General features: G+C 37.3%; 1 protein-coding gene across 2 annotated transcripts in view; it reads left to right on the top strand.

Annotated features, from left to right (window-relative positions):
- CTNND2 (catenin delta 2) overlaps window positions 1–17,226 on the top strand; it is a gene marked incomplete at both ends in the record, with an annotated part of 515,683 nt that overhangs the window by 342,767 nt on the left and 155,690 nt on the right. For both annotated transcript variants that reach the window (XM_084219011.1, XM_084219012.1), the window contains one exon: window positions 13,714–13,846. In XM_084219011.1, coding sequence (XP_084075137.1) covers window positions 13,714–13,846 — 133 coding nt within the window. The remainder of the gene's footprint in view (window positions 1–13,713; window positions 13,847–17,226) is intronic.

Raw genomic sequence — 17,226 nt, 5'->3', positions numbered from 1 at the left:
CGTGTTTTTTTTTAATTTTAGTTTTTTACTGTCAGGAGAGATTTTGTGACTATTTGTGTTACAGTTGAGATTACATTTTGTAGCCCAGATATATAAATGTGATACACTCTAACACCCAGCTCATCGTGGGCTTTGGCAGAACAGCAAGTTGAATAGAGGGTTGCTGAGGGAGGCAAAGCCTCTCCTCCAAACTCAGTGTTAATATCAAGCACAGCAGTACTCAGGTGCCATTGTCCACATATTCATTGTCTGCATTGGCCATAGAAAACTATTTTGGTGTGGTAGTACCAGGGAAATAGGTGTCCATGAGTCCCAGTTGCTAAATCCTCACTAGCAAACCAAAGACTAAATGAGCCTGGAGACTGATTTGTGTTTTCACCTACAGTGACTCTCTTCAGTGGAAATTGACTGCCTGTGCTTAAATTAGTGTAAAAAAGGCAAGACAGTATATGTTTTCTTTCTGAAGGAAGCTAAAGCACAGAGTGGGAGAAGGAATAATCTGCAGGCTGCCCTTGGGGAGGGGGGTGAGATGCAGTGACGGGGGAGGAAGGAGCTGTGAAGGATGTGGAACCACTTCTAGTGAAGTGGACAAGAGACATCTCAAATCCTTCAAGTATTTTGCTTATCTTTAGTGAAAGCATCTTGAGATGCTTGTGCTGGTACAGATACTATTGAATTCATACTCTTGTTTTATGTGTACTATCTTGGTAACATAATAGGTGTTTAATGCAGCTCTGCCTGTCTCCCTTTTTCTACTTGTCTAGAATATCCTTGGTGTTTTAGAACAACCCTTATGTCAGCTTCTTTATTAAAGAATGTGCTGCGGAAATTATGCTAATTAAGCTGGAGTGTAATTATGGGCTAGAAAGATTATTTCACAGTCAGAATTGAATTGTTGTAGATAAATGTGCATTAACTTAATAGTGTGCAGCTAATTAGTTTTGCTATTTACTCGTAAAAATTAAAAAAAAAAGATATAATCACTTATACTAAAGCTTGAGAAATGAATATATTGCAAAGCCAATGGGGAGAGTACTCCGAATCTCTCTTTAATTTTTGTTTTGCTGGAATTTTTTCTTAGTTTTTCTATTCTGAACTTGCAATGGACACAAGCTGCTAATTAACAAACTATTTCTGCTTAAAATATGTAGTATGCAAGTAAACCATGTGGTTGCCAGTTTGACAGTTGTAGCTGTAATTCATACTAAAGCAGTTACAGCATCAATGTCTTGTACTCTCCACAAAAGTTAAATTGCTTTGGATCTCATTGTGGAACAAATTAAGACAGAGACTACTTTCTGTGTATATCTAACTTTAATTTTTTTGTATTTGTCAGCCAGCTGGCATTAGTCCTTAGCATGGCTTTAGGAAGAAAAGAACTAAGTACTTTCATGCTCAGATTCATCCACTAAACACCTCTTAGAGTACTGCAGAGCGTAGTCACAGTACAGTCCTGAAAACCAAAGAACTTAACCCCCATCTAAATGACTGAAAGATTTGAGGTATTTGCAAATAAACAAGTAATTTTATATGTACGAAAAATACCCTTTATAGCTGTATGTCTCAGGTGTTCACAAGTGTGAAAGGAAGGCTGCATACCATTCTCCTTAATGTATATTATTATCAGCTTCTGAAAAAATCTAATACAGTAATTTGATTTGTCCATATAAATTCATATACAGAAATTTTTCTAAGCCACCTCTGAGCATAATATGCCTTCCATTGACTTCAGAGTGAACGAGACTGCAGTATAAATTAAAGTAGTGATTAAAAAGTGCGTTCTCAAGCAGAGTCTGGTGTGCTCTGAACTTCATGGGCAGTGTTGCCTACAGGGCTTTACTGTATGATCATCTTTCTTTATGCTGAAATGAAAAAACACAGAAGAGGGACATATTTTTATGAAACAGAGAAAAATAATTTCAATACCTCTATATAGTGATTTCTCCCCTAATAAATAAATAATACCAGATATAATATCCTCTGTTGCGTAATAGTTCCATGGCTTTTCCACAGTGAGTTTTAATGAAATTGGATATCAATTTCATTTTTATCAAGTTATATCAAGAACACTAACTCCTACATGAATTTGTATTTGCCATTAGAACAAAACTTATGAACAGCAAGTATGGACACAAACCTAAATAATCTCAGACTTTTCCCACTTCCAGTCTCCCTCATGCAAACAGCACAGCTGAAAATCTGTGAACTTTGTCATGTTGGAAATTGGCTTTGGAATTTCCAACAAGAATTTCCAATATGAATTTCCAAATCGTACATATTTTTCCTAACATGACCAAAAATGTAAAATTAAGGATGTGTAAAAAGCATATTTTTTTCTGCTTTGAAGGATTTTATAGCTGTAGTTGATGTTATCAGTTGAGCACAGAGAGAAGAGTTTCAAAGTTTGAAGGAGTGGTGTTGTCCTTTCAGTTCCAGTAAGGAAATATGGAGGGAAAGATTAGCGAAGTCTGAAAGAAATCAGCTCTGAGGTGAAAAGGGAAACGTACAATTCACAGTCTGTACTTCTTGCTGCTGGCAAAATATATTGTAGAGTGTCACTCATCAACTAAATTGTTGGATCAGTGAAAGTCATGGGCATTGGAATTTAGGATATCAGATGAAAAATCCACCTAGAACATGTTGCATGGAAAGAAGTACCAAACAAGTAGCAACTGAGTAAAATACAAATAACTCATTCTTTTTCTGTCAATAGCTGTACTTCACCAGCTGAGGAAAGATTTTTGATAGATTGAGGCACATATTTTCATTTAATATATTCAAGTTTCAAAGGCCTCTTTAAGATATTGATTCTGATTTCCAAATGACAGATCCTTGGCAGTATCTCTGTCATTCGTTAATAAGGGCAATTGCCCTGAGTCAGTACCATGATTATTGTCTCCAGTGGATTTATTGGATACATGCAGTGTTTCACAGTTCAGCTGGAAGCATTGCTGTAGAAATGCTGTACAGCACAGTCTGCAGCCTCATTCTTTTACTCAAGAATAGAAGAATTATGTCCCCATTGTATTCTGAGAGGATGGCAATTAAGGGAGGAGCTGGTTTTCCTTATTCAAAGGGTGTTTTTCTGTGAGCTGGATTTTACTCAGGTAAAACTATCAAATATACATGTGAAATGTTTATTTTAGGTTCTTTAAAAAATACAGCCTACTTCTACACTAAATATCATATTCATATTTGAATATCATCTGTGTGATTTTTTTTTCTGATTCAGCTTTTGCAATAATTTTAGTAAGATACTTCCTGGTTTCATCCAAGATTCACTGTTCTTGGTCTGCTTTTGTTGCTGATACATCAGTTCAGGGTTGTCTCTGGTGTTGACAAGAACTTGGTACTACTTTAACCACTGACAAACTCATCATTCTTCTGATGGCTTTTGAGTCATTGTGAAGACTCTCTGGCTTATACTGTGGCCCAAATAGAGATCAGAGACATTACCATGCTAGAGAGCCAGCTAGAAATCATCCCTTCTCTGTCTACTTCCCCCTTTAAGTGCTGAAGTACAGCACTTATTTTCTTAATATTCAGAAAAGTGGGACGTGTTATGTTTGTTGGTGCTTTGCATAGAATAGGATGAAATCGAAGTACTTAGTTAGAAATAACAAAAAGCACTTTTTCTGAAAGAATGTGTGACAATCATCCTTTATTATGGTTATTATTTATTATCTGAAACTGTTGTTTATATCAACAGAATCTGAGATTGATTGAAATTCAAGCCAGTTGATGGCTACAAGAAGCCACCTTAAGCTTAAGCAATGGAGGTGGGAGCATGCATGCCAAAGAGCAGGAGGGTCACAGTCAAAGGTTGGCTTTGGTAGCCCAGAACGTCTCCTCTTGCCCTGCACTCCCCTTTCCAGATTTTCTGCATTTTTTATATACTTGAAAACTTTTGCAGTCAGCTAATGGTGTATCAGTCTCTCTGGGTTCCGGGACTGGGGATTTAATAGCAACCCTTTTAGCTTTTGCCAATTTTTTTTCCTTCTATCAGAGAGTCATGTAAGCACTGTCCCTCTTTACCCATGCTTGGCATGAAGATGGTGATATCTATCTTCTGCATTAGGAGAGTTCCCTAGAATTTCTGCAAAGCTTTGAAGAAGATGAAAAGCATGTGATGGGAAGTAGCAATAGTATTTGAGTATCCCTACTCATTGCTGTTAGATATGTTTTCTTCAATCCAACAGCTTTTATTTGAGCAATTTTTTAACAATTTATCTCCCTTGTTACTGACTCCATGAACTTTCTGTTTCATGAGTGTCAAATATGTCTTGCATTATTGCATTGCTTTGGTGGTTGTACATTGAGGTACATCAAGCTAGCATGCACGAGATCAGTTTTTCCATGCTTAATGAAAACTTAAATAAAGGCAGCACAGGAAGACCATTAGTCTGTATTGCCCTTTGACAAGAAGAGCAATTTCAAGTGCAGTTATGGTATCGTTCAGCTTGCAACTTTAGTGAATAGAATTATTTCCTCAGTTTTTCCAAGAGACTGAATAAGAGTCTAATTGTGAGAAAATAAAATGAATACTGTTTGTTGCCTCTCTTTTTTAAAATTCAGTATTAGAAATTTATGTAAGCTTTTCTCTTGGCTTTCCAGAGTTGGTGTTTCAGGACAAATTCTGGACTTATCAATTCGTACTGTTTTTATCAATATCTTGAGTCACTGTTAAGTTTTACTGCTTAATATTCATTATTAAGCATCAAATGAATGCCTTTTATGAAGAGTCTGCTGTGCTCAGGAATACAGGGAGTGCAGGAAAATGTTGCATAGATAAGAATGATGCCTGGTGTGTATGTGTGGGGATGAGAATGGTTTGGATTTCTGCTGAGCAGCAAGAAATCAAGACAATAGTGCACTCAGTGGAGTAATCGTTTAAGCACTGAGATAACACGAGATATTTAGGATTAAGACTTTCTGTTAGTTTAGGTTAATGCCTTTTCCTGGTGCCCCACCCCAACTGTAAGAAGTATTTCTGCAGCTTGTGCTAAATTGTATGCTCTGTTGGAATTTCCTGTTTTCTGCTATTTGCACACAGAAAACACCCAGTTTCTAGTGTTGGTGGTCGCTGCTTTTCTGTGACAGTCTCCAGGTTACCCATGCAGTGGTAGGTCCAAGCTTTACATTTGAGAACCTGAGAGAAACATCCAGTTTCATTGTTTCTTGGTTTGCCTAAACCTTAAAAAGCTTAACTTTGTCATCCCTTCTGGAAAAGGGTAGAAGCAGTTTTCCTGTCACTGCCATCGAACTTGGGATCTGGAGCCAGAAGCTTGATAAGGCAAAGAGAGCAGCAGGGAGAGACAAACCATGTGTTGTTACATCCCTTATTGTGAAACTCATGCTGCTTAATTGCACAACATTGAAAGGCTTTGACTGGAGAGAGGTGCTATGCCTCAAAACCTTCTGGGAACTTTTTGTGGTTCTGATTATTAAAAAAAATAACGTGTATGCTTTGAGCCTTTCAGGGAACATTGTGTGTGCCATCTTCCCCTCCCAAAGATGAATGTGGTTTCAGTCATTAACATTGGTGCTCTTAGGCTGATGTTTGAATGCTCCTGCTGCTTTTTTTCACTTTTTTTTTTAATAGCTGCAATGTTTAGGTGTTATCATACATGTAGGGAAATAAAATAAATATCTTCCTTTCTAAAATGCTTCTCCCATTTTCCTAGGGAAATCAGGGGTTTGTGGAGCAACATTTGTTCTTTAGAAAGGATATATTTCTATATGGCCGTATTGGAGGAGAGTCTCAAAAGCCTTTTTTTCCCTGTTGTTGAAATACAGAATGGTTTAGGAGCCTCTTAGTTGAAACAGTAGTTCTAGAAATGGAGACAGCTTTGATTTATGGGTCTGTGGAGGTGGAAAACCTCTCAAACCTCAGAGAAAGGCATTAAAGTAAATAATTCTGTCTGACAGTGTAAGTCAATGATAGAGTCAAGGCTGGAATCCCCAAGGTCGGTGTGCTGTTCCAATCTCCTGCCTACGTTTCCACTTTTCTGATCTATGAGGAAAACATATCTGCATCTGTAACAGCAGTGCTGCCAGTGAATAACATTTCACAATCTCCTGGAATCTGCCCTGTCACGTGTGAACTCGTGTAGATGGAGGGAGGCCAAGTGTAAGCTGGTCTCCCAGGGAAGGGTTAACTTGGCATATTTTCACAGCTGCAATGTATTAAGCTACTGTAAGGCCCTTTGGTAGTTGGAGGTCAGAAAAATGTTATTCATCACAGGGAAAAAGAAGATAAATTAGGCAGCTTAAAGACATCTTGATAGCTTAGCTAATTTGCCTCTTACTTGCTTTTGCAGAGGCAGTCCCTGTATATGCAAATACCTGCAGAGGAGCAGATAAAAGAGTTTTTCAAGACTTTCAGCTCAAGAGCCCCAAAAGACAAATGCCGCTTTCTAACTAAAACAAACTAAACAAACCAAGTAATACAAATGGGAAACTAAGAGATAGTCTAAAGCACTGAAGTCCCTGCTCCAAACACAGTCTAGAGGAGAGATAACTGAGGGTATGGTTGCCTTACAGTACAGGTAACTTTTCTCATAAGAATAAGAAATGCAAGCTCCCTCACAAGGTGTAAGAGAATTAATGTATAGATCAGTACCAGTATAGAGTGAAAAAATATTTCATAAATTTTCATGAAAACTTTTTCATTAAAACGACATTTGTAAATGAAATTAGGGTAACCTTGAATACATGATACCTTTACCTCTGAATATAATCATGTTGTATTGAAGGCAGTAACCTGGAGCTGTAAATAGTAACACATGGCCCAGTGTCATTAGAAAATCTTTACTCAATTGCATCATCTTTAAAATCTTTTCCTCCTACATGAAATGTTCACAAAATCTAAAGATGGTTCAGCTCCAGGCCATTTTTGTTACACTGAAGTAGTTCTCATCTCAGCCTCTTAACATGCTCAGCTCTTAGGGTTTTTTTAATTCTAAAATCTAAATAGCAGAGGAGTGATGCCTTATCAGAGAAAATGTAAAGGATACAAAGGCAGAACTGCAGGAGGATATATTTGCCATTGTACAAGCCAGTTTTAGCCCTTTGCTGTACTCAAGATGTAAGTTTTTGAAGTACTGGATTAACCCTGAGACCCCAGGTTTATGGTTGCGTTAAGAACGTGGGACATGCTGAGCATCTCCATCGCTGCTTGGCAGAGCTGGACGAGAATCCTGTGCATCTGGTACATCACATCCTTCTCTGCACCTCATTAGCAGACACAAATGTATTGTAAAAACCACATTGTGCTGAACCTGTGTAAGCACTACTGCATGGCAGTTTTACTTTAGGCCACATGAAAGCATAAACAAAGGAAAATGTCATAACCCAAGAATAACATCCAAGTTTTTGGCAGGAGTGCCAGATACTTCTTCACGTGTTTTACATACAGCCATGTTAAATTTGAAAAGCTCTAACAAGAGCAGCTTTTTACAAAGTTTAAAGAGCTCTTTTAGAGGAAGAAAGAAATGGTGAAGATTTGCAAGATTCCGGAATCACAGGTTTGGTGAGATGTTCACATTCAGTCTGTGTGATGGTGGATTACCTGTGACCAGCCTTCAGGAACACTCCACACAGGCTACAGTTTTCAGATTGGAATAAACAATAACATATTTCTTTGTTTCATAGGACCTTAATGTTTTTATTCATAGAAGATACATCTTCAGTGCCTTTTCTCTGTCGTCCTTCTGGTGCTTCCAAATTTAGACTAAACTATGTCAGATTATTTTGTTCCTTACTTTTTCAGTAAGGTTTGGCTTATCCAATATGAAAGGACAAAAAGAGAAGCATAGGGAGCTGCCTGCTGATAAGGGTTCATTTCTGTCCTAAGGGGTTTGCATTAGGCCCAAACAGGCTATTAATGCAGCTTGTGGTTGGTTATGAGTTGTTTGTGTCACCATTGGTCTGAGGATGACCAATGCTTTTTATGGTACAGTCCTTTAACCAAGTTTGACTGGGGAAGTGAGTATGCTGAAGGGTTTTGAGGGTTTTCCAAGGTGAGAGGAAGAGAGATTAACATATCTATTTGGTTTCCTAAAATTGTGTTCTGAAGGTACCCAGTATTCATATGTTCCATTTTCAAAGCAAGTATAGTGGTTCTGCTTCCTCTGAAACTGTAGGAGATCATTCAGAGCAGGCTGGCAATCTCTGTATATTTGTGTGTGTGTATATGGAGAAGTGTGTTTGAAAAAGAGAAAGTACTTCAAGGAAGCACTTCAAATTTAGCTCACAATAAATTAAGTGTAATAAGTCTGTGTTCTCTTGTGTTTGACTGACTGTCAGAGAACCACAGAAAGAAAATAAGGAAATGAGCTGTTAGATGGCTCCTTCCTCTTTATATCACATTCATTTTCTGTGGATTATGTTTAAGTATTTTTGATTTCTTTTTCTATTTGGGTATAACATTCTATCTTTGCTTTTTTTAATGTACCAAGTCCTTAGAGAGAGATTCTTGTAGTATTGGTATATTGCCTTCCAAATATTTTAATAGAAGTTAATTTCTCCCTTTAAACACAGAAGCTAGTTCTTTGATCTTCTCTTGGCTTTTGATTAGTTCTCCTTGTTTGATCCTGAGCTACATGTTATATTTTCTTTTAGTACTACCAGAAAACCATTTTCACAGCTCAACTTTCTGAAATGAGGGAGAAGAGATTTTCAGACTTTATTTATTGAATTGAGCGAGGAAGCAAACAGAAGGGTCTATGTCTGTAGGCATGAATTCAACAGAAAGTCTTTTATACTGGCATTAACAATGCCACAATGTATATGAGGTAAAAATTGAGGGAATATTCTTAGCTCAGATTGAATTGCCTTTGCCTTTTAGCACCACTTCGTGTATGAAAAAATTTCCTTCACCAGTTTAAGACTGTTTCACATGCATATTAAGACTGCCAGGAACACAGAGGCGAGTTTGGTTTAAGCAATCTTGTAATAAAAATTTGTGCATTCTCTTTGTTTGATAAATGCCTGGTGGTAGTTCAGTCTTTGTCAAGCATATGGTTCTTTATAGCGGGCGTCTTCACAGCGCTGCCTTTGGGGAAAGCTGCCGAGACAGGAATAGCTCTGGGTGTCAGTGCTTGCCTGTGCCAACTGCCTGATCAGATGTGAATGTTCTGCTCTAATAATGTAAATCAGAAATAAGAAGCCAAGCTCTCGTGAGATTCACTGTGACCAATGGCTGGAGAGTAGACAGCCATCACACCTGCTCTGGCAATGCTTTGCAGAAGCCGCCAGTATCCTTAGTTACCAGCTGGAGACCTGTGTTTTTGAAGCTCATTTAGTAGCCTTTTCTAAATCAGATATATATATGTAACAGGATTTTTAGTTTTGCTTTTCTGTGTACCATCAGCATTTTCAGTAGCTGAAGAAGAAAATTCTGGCATAATTAAAGCAAATATTCAGATGCAGTGCATCCTCTGTGTTCAGCAGCACCTCTAAGCGAACCCACAGAACCAGTGCACCCAGCTGTATTACAAACAATCTCTTTAAGGTTTGCATCTCTTTCACTTCCTGGCACATGTATGTGATATGATAGCAGGAGTAGGACTTGTTTTCAGTGCATCACTTGCAGTACCCAAGTCAGCCTGGATTTCTTGGTGCTACTGCTTCTATGTCAGAGTAGTGTCTCATGTAGAACTCCTCCTTGATTCTCTTCAGTTGTTCATAATATGATGTAGCCTTTTGTGTTTACTCTAGGCATATATATTGCCAGTTTACAGAGAGCTTTGAGTTCCCCCTTGGGTACTTTTCCACTGCAGGAGCAGTAGTCTGGTGTAATCCATGGGACATCTGCCTTAGTCACCACTTCAAGCTAAAACCTGCTGCAGGATTCAAAATTAGATCAATCATACAATCCCAGAGCACAATTTTCATCAGAGAAAGAAGGTTGGAACACCTTGGTGTGTTCCAGTCAGTCTCCTCAGATGAGGATGCTTCCTAGAAAAGATGCACTTCTACAATCTGCCAGAATATTTGGAGGCCACAGCCAATGCTGCTTTCCAGACAAACTGTGAAGTTCTTGCACAGCTGGGATTCTCTTGTGGACAAACTCACACTGCCAGCAAAAGCCTTTGGCTGACCTAAATGGATTAGTGCTCTTACTGCAAGGAAATCATAGGCAAATGGTAAATTAGGAAAAGATCTTGCGTGTACAGCTACTACCTTACTCCTCATTTTTGGATCAACCACACAGATACTTTGTTAACATTCTCAAAATGCCACACACCTCCTCAGATTTACTCTAGCCTTTCAGCTTGTTTCACCATCTGTGTGGATTGCCTCGCTCAGATTTTGTAAGCATGGCGATGTTTTAATAAGGGACACAGGCTTAGATAGTGTTTGTTTAGGATGCTCACTGCAATTTCAAATTCTATTTAATTCTACTTTATAATTTTATTAAATGCAAGTTTTTTCAATTTGCATATGGCACAGTATCAGATGTTTCACAGAAATCGAGGTAGATTGGATTTTCATTAACCTTCTACTTTCCTTTAATCCCATCTCTGTCAAATACTGACCCTGCTGCTTTATGTTGGTAGGGAGTAAAAGATCACTTAATTCCAGCTCTTTCCTACTATTTGTTACTTTTTGTTTGGCTCTCTATTTTTAATACATTTTTTTATCATTTAGGTAAGTATGCTTGGAGGCATGGCCTTGATTTTCCCCCACATCTATGCAAATTGTTCCACATACATTTTGTGCCTTTGTCTTTAAAGAATACCAGTCCTCCTTCCTTCTCCAGGTGTCTGCCAGATGACTTCATTAAGTAGCCTTTCTAACTTTCCATAATAAGGCTAAATGAAAAAAAACCACCCGTATTTAAATTTTTAAATAAATGTTAATAGAGCTGCAAACTTGCTGTTCTTAAAAAAAAAATCCTCTTTCTCATTCTCATTTTTTTCCACCCATAAAATACTTATATGAAACAAATGAAAAATTTAAACTCCTAGAAACTACTCTTTCTTGCCCTGAAGGTGGCTAAAATTATCACAATTATCCAGGCAGCCCTAACTGCTGACAGAAGTTTTTGTTTGTTGTATGTAGCTACTGTATTTCATTTAGAAACTACTAAAAATAAAATCATCTTAGAGACCATCTGCTTAAAATGACAGTGCATACTAGGGCTAAATTTTTAAACTTCTTTTCCTACGTTGTTCATTATCTCTCCAAAAACTGGTTACTTAACAAACTCAGTATTCAGTGCTAAGGGCTTATTTTGTGAATTTATTTTTTGCTTACATCCAATGTGCACACATCCATTTCCAACAAGTAGTTGTACTTCACTCATATGCTGACTGCTTTGGGAGATCAGAGAGTAAAAGTAGGGAGAGCCTTGTTTTCATACTTAAACACCATGTAGAGGCTTCAGGTTCCTCAGAGCAATTAACTCTTCCTTTTATGAAGGGACCTTTTTCCTTGTGCCCCCTTATTGCCTGTTCTGTTCTGGATTCCAGGACATGAGGAGGAAAAACCTGAGCAGATGGCTAAAGCCCATAATGTACCACTGCGCATAATGGGCCTTTTGTTTAGTTTGGTTTTGGTTGGTTTGTTTCTTGGTTGGATTAAGAAGTACACATGTTGAAAAGGAGGAAATTTCCTTTTCGAGAGAATTTGTTGGTAGAAGTTCCCACACTTCAACATGTAGTGTAGTTTTGTCATTTAAGCTGTTTTCTTCTTGTATCTTGTGTGATCTCCAAAATACCCACACGTGCATTTAGCATCTAGGATTGAAAATGAGAATAAATAAGAAGTGGAGGTAGGATAATAAATTTGTCTTCAGTTAGTTTATTGGGTTTTGCTTTCATTTTTTCTTTTTTTTTTTTTTTTTTTTTTTTTTTTTTTTTTTTTTTTTTTTTTGTTGTTTAAAGAAAAAATCTGGAAGATGTCTTTGGTTTGTTTAGAGCTTTTTCTATAGAATGCAGGTCTAATAGGTTTGAAGAACCTGTCAGGTAGTGTTAATATTGCTAATTGAAAGAAAGCAGATGTAAGAGGAGGTTACCCTGTCAGGTAACATTGTTTCTATGATCTCTAGCAATTCAAACATAAAAAAAGTGCGCCCAGTCTCTTCCTTTTCACCTGTTGACAGAGTTATGGTAAACTGGAAATGTGATGTCCACAATCTTTGGCTACTGAAGTTTGTAGCCTTCCCTGATACTTTTTACAATGTTCTCTGACTTTTCAAAATATCAATTAAATGTTAAAATCTTTTTGAACCTATGCAAATGTCTCTTTCAGAGATTTCCAACAGTCTGTATCATCTAAAACTCCATTGGAATAGTCCATATGTGATTTATTACTACATCTTTATGGTTTCTTCGTATTAAATGTTTAATGTGAATTCTAATATTTATGAGTTAACTTACGTTTTGGCAGAGGAGAAATAGCCATTGAAATTCTGAGTGGTTTTTTACATCTCATATTCATATTCTGTATCTCCATAAAGACACAACTGTAGTGACAACAGTCAATCTGGAAAACGTCACATATGAGAAAAGAGCAGACAATCCCTCTTTCTGTAGCAATTTATTATTATTGTAAAATAAGTCTTCTTTCCCTGAGATGTTGTGGAGAATTGCTGTATTTCAAGTGTGCTTGAGACGGATTGGAGAGGTGCTGTGAATTCCCCTAGTGACATATCATTGGCCTCAGTGCAGAAAAATCTTTATAATTTTGGAAGGAGACTCGTGATCAGTATTATTTTGGCCAGATGTTATAGTTGTAGTCTGCAACAGGTCTACCAGGGTTTTTTTTGTCAATGAGGTCCCAGATGGTCATGGTAACTGAAACAGTGAATTTTTTTGTAAATGACCTCTTTTTCCTAGTTTCCCTAATTTCCCTTTTTTAGCTTAAAAATGTATTACTAGATGGAAAATGGTCAAAATATTTATATGGCACAAAAAATAAGCTCTGGGGAAAAGGCATATGATAACAAAGTATGTCATGTAGAGAGGCTGTGTGTATCTCTGGTTTTAGGGACATGAAGTCCAAAGCCATTTCCATCAATGATTTTACCTGTAAACCCAAAGTGGAAAAATTCATCTGAAGTGACAGATTGATTTTAAGTTCAGGTCTGGAAGCTTCATAATACATATTGGGACTTGTTCAGCATACTTGAATTTGGTTCTTTTATGTGATGCTAATGGCATTTCATGTTTTGTAGGATTAAAGTAAAGTGCAAAGACTTGAGTGCTAAAGTAGGGCCAGAAATGTGTAAGAGTTTTATGTTGACTGTATCTGGAAAAAAAAAAAACAAACAAAAGACAAAATTGGTTATTGCTTTTTATATAATATAGCAATTGGTATTGCATAGAGATAGCAATAAGTAAAAACTAATTTTTTGCAAATTAGCATTTCATAGCAAACCATTTGTGGTGATATGAGCATGTATTTTCTTTCTTTTCTTATATTAAGATTTCATATACCCTTTTTATTTAGAAAACTTAATCAGTTAGAGAACTAATTCCATAAAGTTATTTCTTCTAGTTATACTTTGTATAGTTCTTTTTCCAGAGGAGTACAGTTTAAAATGACAAATAGCTTCATATTTGACTTTAATCTTTGCTTTGATAATAATGGGGGCAAAAAAGACTTATTTAGACATTTCTGTCTTCTTTGTTGACCTAACTGTTGGCACATGTATCCACTAATAGCAGAATTTTTGATGAATCTTTTGTATTTGCTTTCACACAGAGAGTTTGGATGGCGGGATCCAGAGCTTCCAGAAGTTATCCAGATGTTACAGCATCAATTTCCCTCAGTACAGTCGAATGCTGCAGCCTACTTACAACACCTCTGTTTCGGAGACAATAAAATAAAAGCAGAGGTAAGATTTATAAACCCTTTTTCCAGCAGTGTTGCTGTCTGCTATTTATCATCAACAATTATTTATGTGCGCTTTAAAAACCTTAAAAGAGACATCATGGATATATGCCTGGACCCATTTTACTAAAGCTTTCGTTTAAGTCATTTGTTACTGTTACAAAATGAAAAATATGCACGAAATACTGTTGTAACTCATTGTTTGATTTTCTTTGGAATAGTTTGATTGATTGCATACCATTTAAACACTGTATCATAGTTGTTCAGTAATCAACCAGTGGTGTAGCCTTGATCTCTCTGAAACATATGGGCATTTCCTTAGGGTTCTCTGAGGGGCATCTAGCACTAAATACAAACACAGAATATGAAAATTAAGCAAGAAGTTTCTAAATCAAAGCATCCTTTAATGCATAATTGTGTGGTGAATAGGTTTAATGTGGCTGTATTTGCAGCTTGAATGGTGGTCATTGATCTATGATCTTGGAATGCAGTGCAGATTGTATCCAAAATGTAATTCAGACATCAGTATAGAGCTTGTTCTGTACCTGTAGCTGACAGGTACTTCTTTTTTTCCTGTGGTTAATGGGACCAGCACAGCTTTTGGCACAAGTTAAACAGAAGGAAGGCAGCTCTGAGGGATCTGACAAACACACAGCAGTCAATTAAAATTGAATGAGTGAAGCCGTTACCAGCCCCAGCTGCTTCCCCTGGCCCTCTCAGAGACACTGCTAATCAGGGACATGTGGTGTGCACATAAATCTGTGCCTCTACTGGCACCTTTTAGCCTGGCATGTAAAGGTAAACTGAGATCAAGATCTGCTGCTGCTTGTTTGTCAGAACTGTGCAGTGATTCTGACTTGCCAGTGCTTCATCTTCCTCACCCTCAGCACAACCCAGTCTGTGGATCTATCCCACTATAGAACCTTCCCATGCAGGCTTTTTCATGCCATGGAAATTCCTTAGTGGGCAAGCATGTAGTCTGTTGGTGTTGGCAGAACTGCACTGGTTGCAAACATCACCTCAAACATCTTAGATATAGTAATAAAAAAAATATTTGCATGAATGTAAAGCAAAGAATGTTTGTGTACTGGAGAACTCTGGTACAGGTATCACTGAAAATTTTAACTCCGTGGTCTTTCTGTACTTGACTCTTATCCTTATTCAGAAATAAGTTTTTCAGTAAAAGAGCTGATAAATCTCTGAGAAAGTCAGTTGAATTATTAGAGCAATTTACTCATTGCACAATCTCTGCTGGCTCCTGTTAGCCATAGATTGAGACCCCTCAAGTAGCTGTCCCATTTGAGGGAGGCAGATGCTTTAATTTCTGTTGCTAACCATTTAGGAAGAAAGGGTCTGATCCTTGTTGGTCTCACCCATCCCAGCAGCCTTTGGACATCAGCCTTTGCAAGCTCCAGGCTCATGAGCTGGAAGGGTGAAGGTAGGTAAATACAACAGTAGAGCACTAGGCAGCGTTCTGAGCTTCTTCAGCGAGAAAGGATAGCAGATAAAACAAGGATTCACCCTTTTCATGTGTTATTATTCAGGACTTTTTTATACCCCTCACTATGTAATAACATAAACTGCTATGTGAACAAACCAAAGTACTTTTCTTAAAACAGTTCATCTAAATATGTTTTCAAACTTCTGGTACTTTGGATTTTTGTAAGATGATGAAATTATGGGATGTATTGTAATACTTTCCTAATGCTTTGTGGAGCTTTCCAGTCTAAAGCACCCAACATTATCAAACTATTTTCTCTCTCTCTGTATCCATCTATGTACCAACCTCTGTTATTTAATGGCAAGTCCTGTTGTGTTTAGGTCATGCCTCAGCAGAGCACTTGAAACCGTTTCTGTGTTTGCTTGTTGGGATCAGGGTCTACCCACATGGCTCAAGAGTGTGCCTAGGGCCTGCTCGACCTTCCACTGAGTCAGTTTCTCAAGGAGCCTTTTTTGTGAGAGTTCAAAATCCTGTTGATAAGGAGATATCACAACAGATACCTCAGATTCTTTGTAGGTGTATACCTAGCCAGAGGAACTTGAGCAGTCCTGTTAAACCTGCCCAGGACAACTCCTGTGATAACTGTTAAGGATGTATCTGAATTATGAGTTGAATTAACACCTAAGTAATACACACTGATACCAAAATTATCTTTTCTGCAAAGTATTTTTGTTGCAGTTGTGTGTTGTGGCCAATTCTCCTCTGTGTGAGATTGGCCACATTTAATACTGAATTCCTTCTTCATGATAGCAGCATTCCAGTCCTGCTGCACATGGTTGCAGGGAATCTTGCCAGCTCTGACACAGGGAAAAAAGTACCATGATACAGTATATTTTCCTTACAATCTCTTATTGAGATTACAGAGCAAAAAAATTACAAAAAAATTCATTTGAAGCAGAGAAAACTGCTCTTTGATGAAAATACCTAGCTGTAATATAGCAAAGAACTGTCTTGGTGGCCTTTCAAATCCTAGAGAAAGGACAAACATACGTGTAAGTAAAGAATAGCTGCTGCTATTTTGTGTTCCTGACAGCCACTGAGGAAAAGGCAAATGGAATTCACAAAATAATTTTTTAAGTGTTAATCTTTAATGTACACTTGGTCATGCATGCACACAAAGAATAATATTATACAACAATTTAGTTTGTTTACCTGGTCATATTGAATTTGAAATGTAATGAAGTTGTTGAAGTTTTAAATCTGGAGTTACCTGACAGGGAAAAACATTTTCTTACCTTTATCACTATTGAGCATCGAATTCTCACACTGCAGTTAATGGCTGTTTCATCCAGAGTTTCTGGAAATAACTGTTCTGAAATACTTCTTTTTAAATTATTCTTTTAAACGTAATTTATAATGTATCACCTATCCAAAAAGATTATGATCTTTCCTCTGAACCTGACCATTCTTTCAGTCTTGTTTTTATATAATGGCAGACATGTCCTACTCTCAAAAATTAGTGGGATATGTACAAAATTTCTCCTCATGTACTTGGTTGGACAAAGGCCTACCTTATATTCCTTTTGTGGAAGAGTGTCACCTAAAATTTAGACAGAAATAAAAAATAGGAGCTGTGACTATATGCATTTCTGAGATTCCTAGTATCTTTTACAGTTTTACTATTATGCTTTTATCTTCTAAAATATTTCCATTTCTGTGGTTGAAGTGTGGAACACTACCCCTTGCTTCTTCTGAACCCTCCTTTCAAGAAAAGGAAGTAGAAATACCTCCAGAAAACATCTGAGAAAAAGCTGCTCGCTCAAAAAAGTTGGATGCATGACTAGGGAAACTAGAGCTATTTTTCCCTTCCTGACCATGTTCTTTATAGTAGGTGTTGTTTCTAGAGCACATTGATCACAGATTGCTTATGAATTTGGTGATGT

Source organism: Fringilla coelebs, assembly GCF_963513975.1.
Source record: "Fringilla coelebs genome assembly, chromosome: 1".
Lineage (NCBI taxonomy): Eukaryota > Metazoa > Chordata > Aves > Passeriformes > Fringillidae > Fringilla > Fringilla coelebs.
This window is presented reverse-complemented; position numbering and strand designations above follow the sequence as displayed.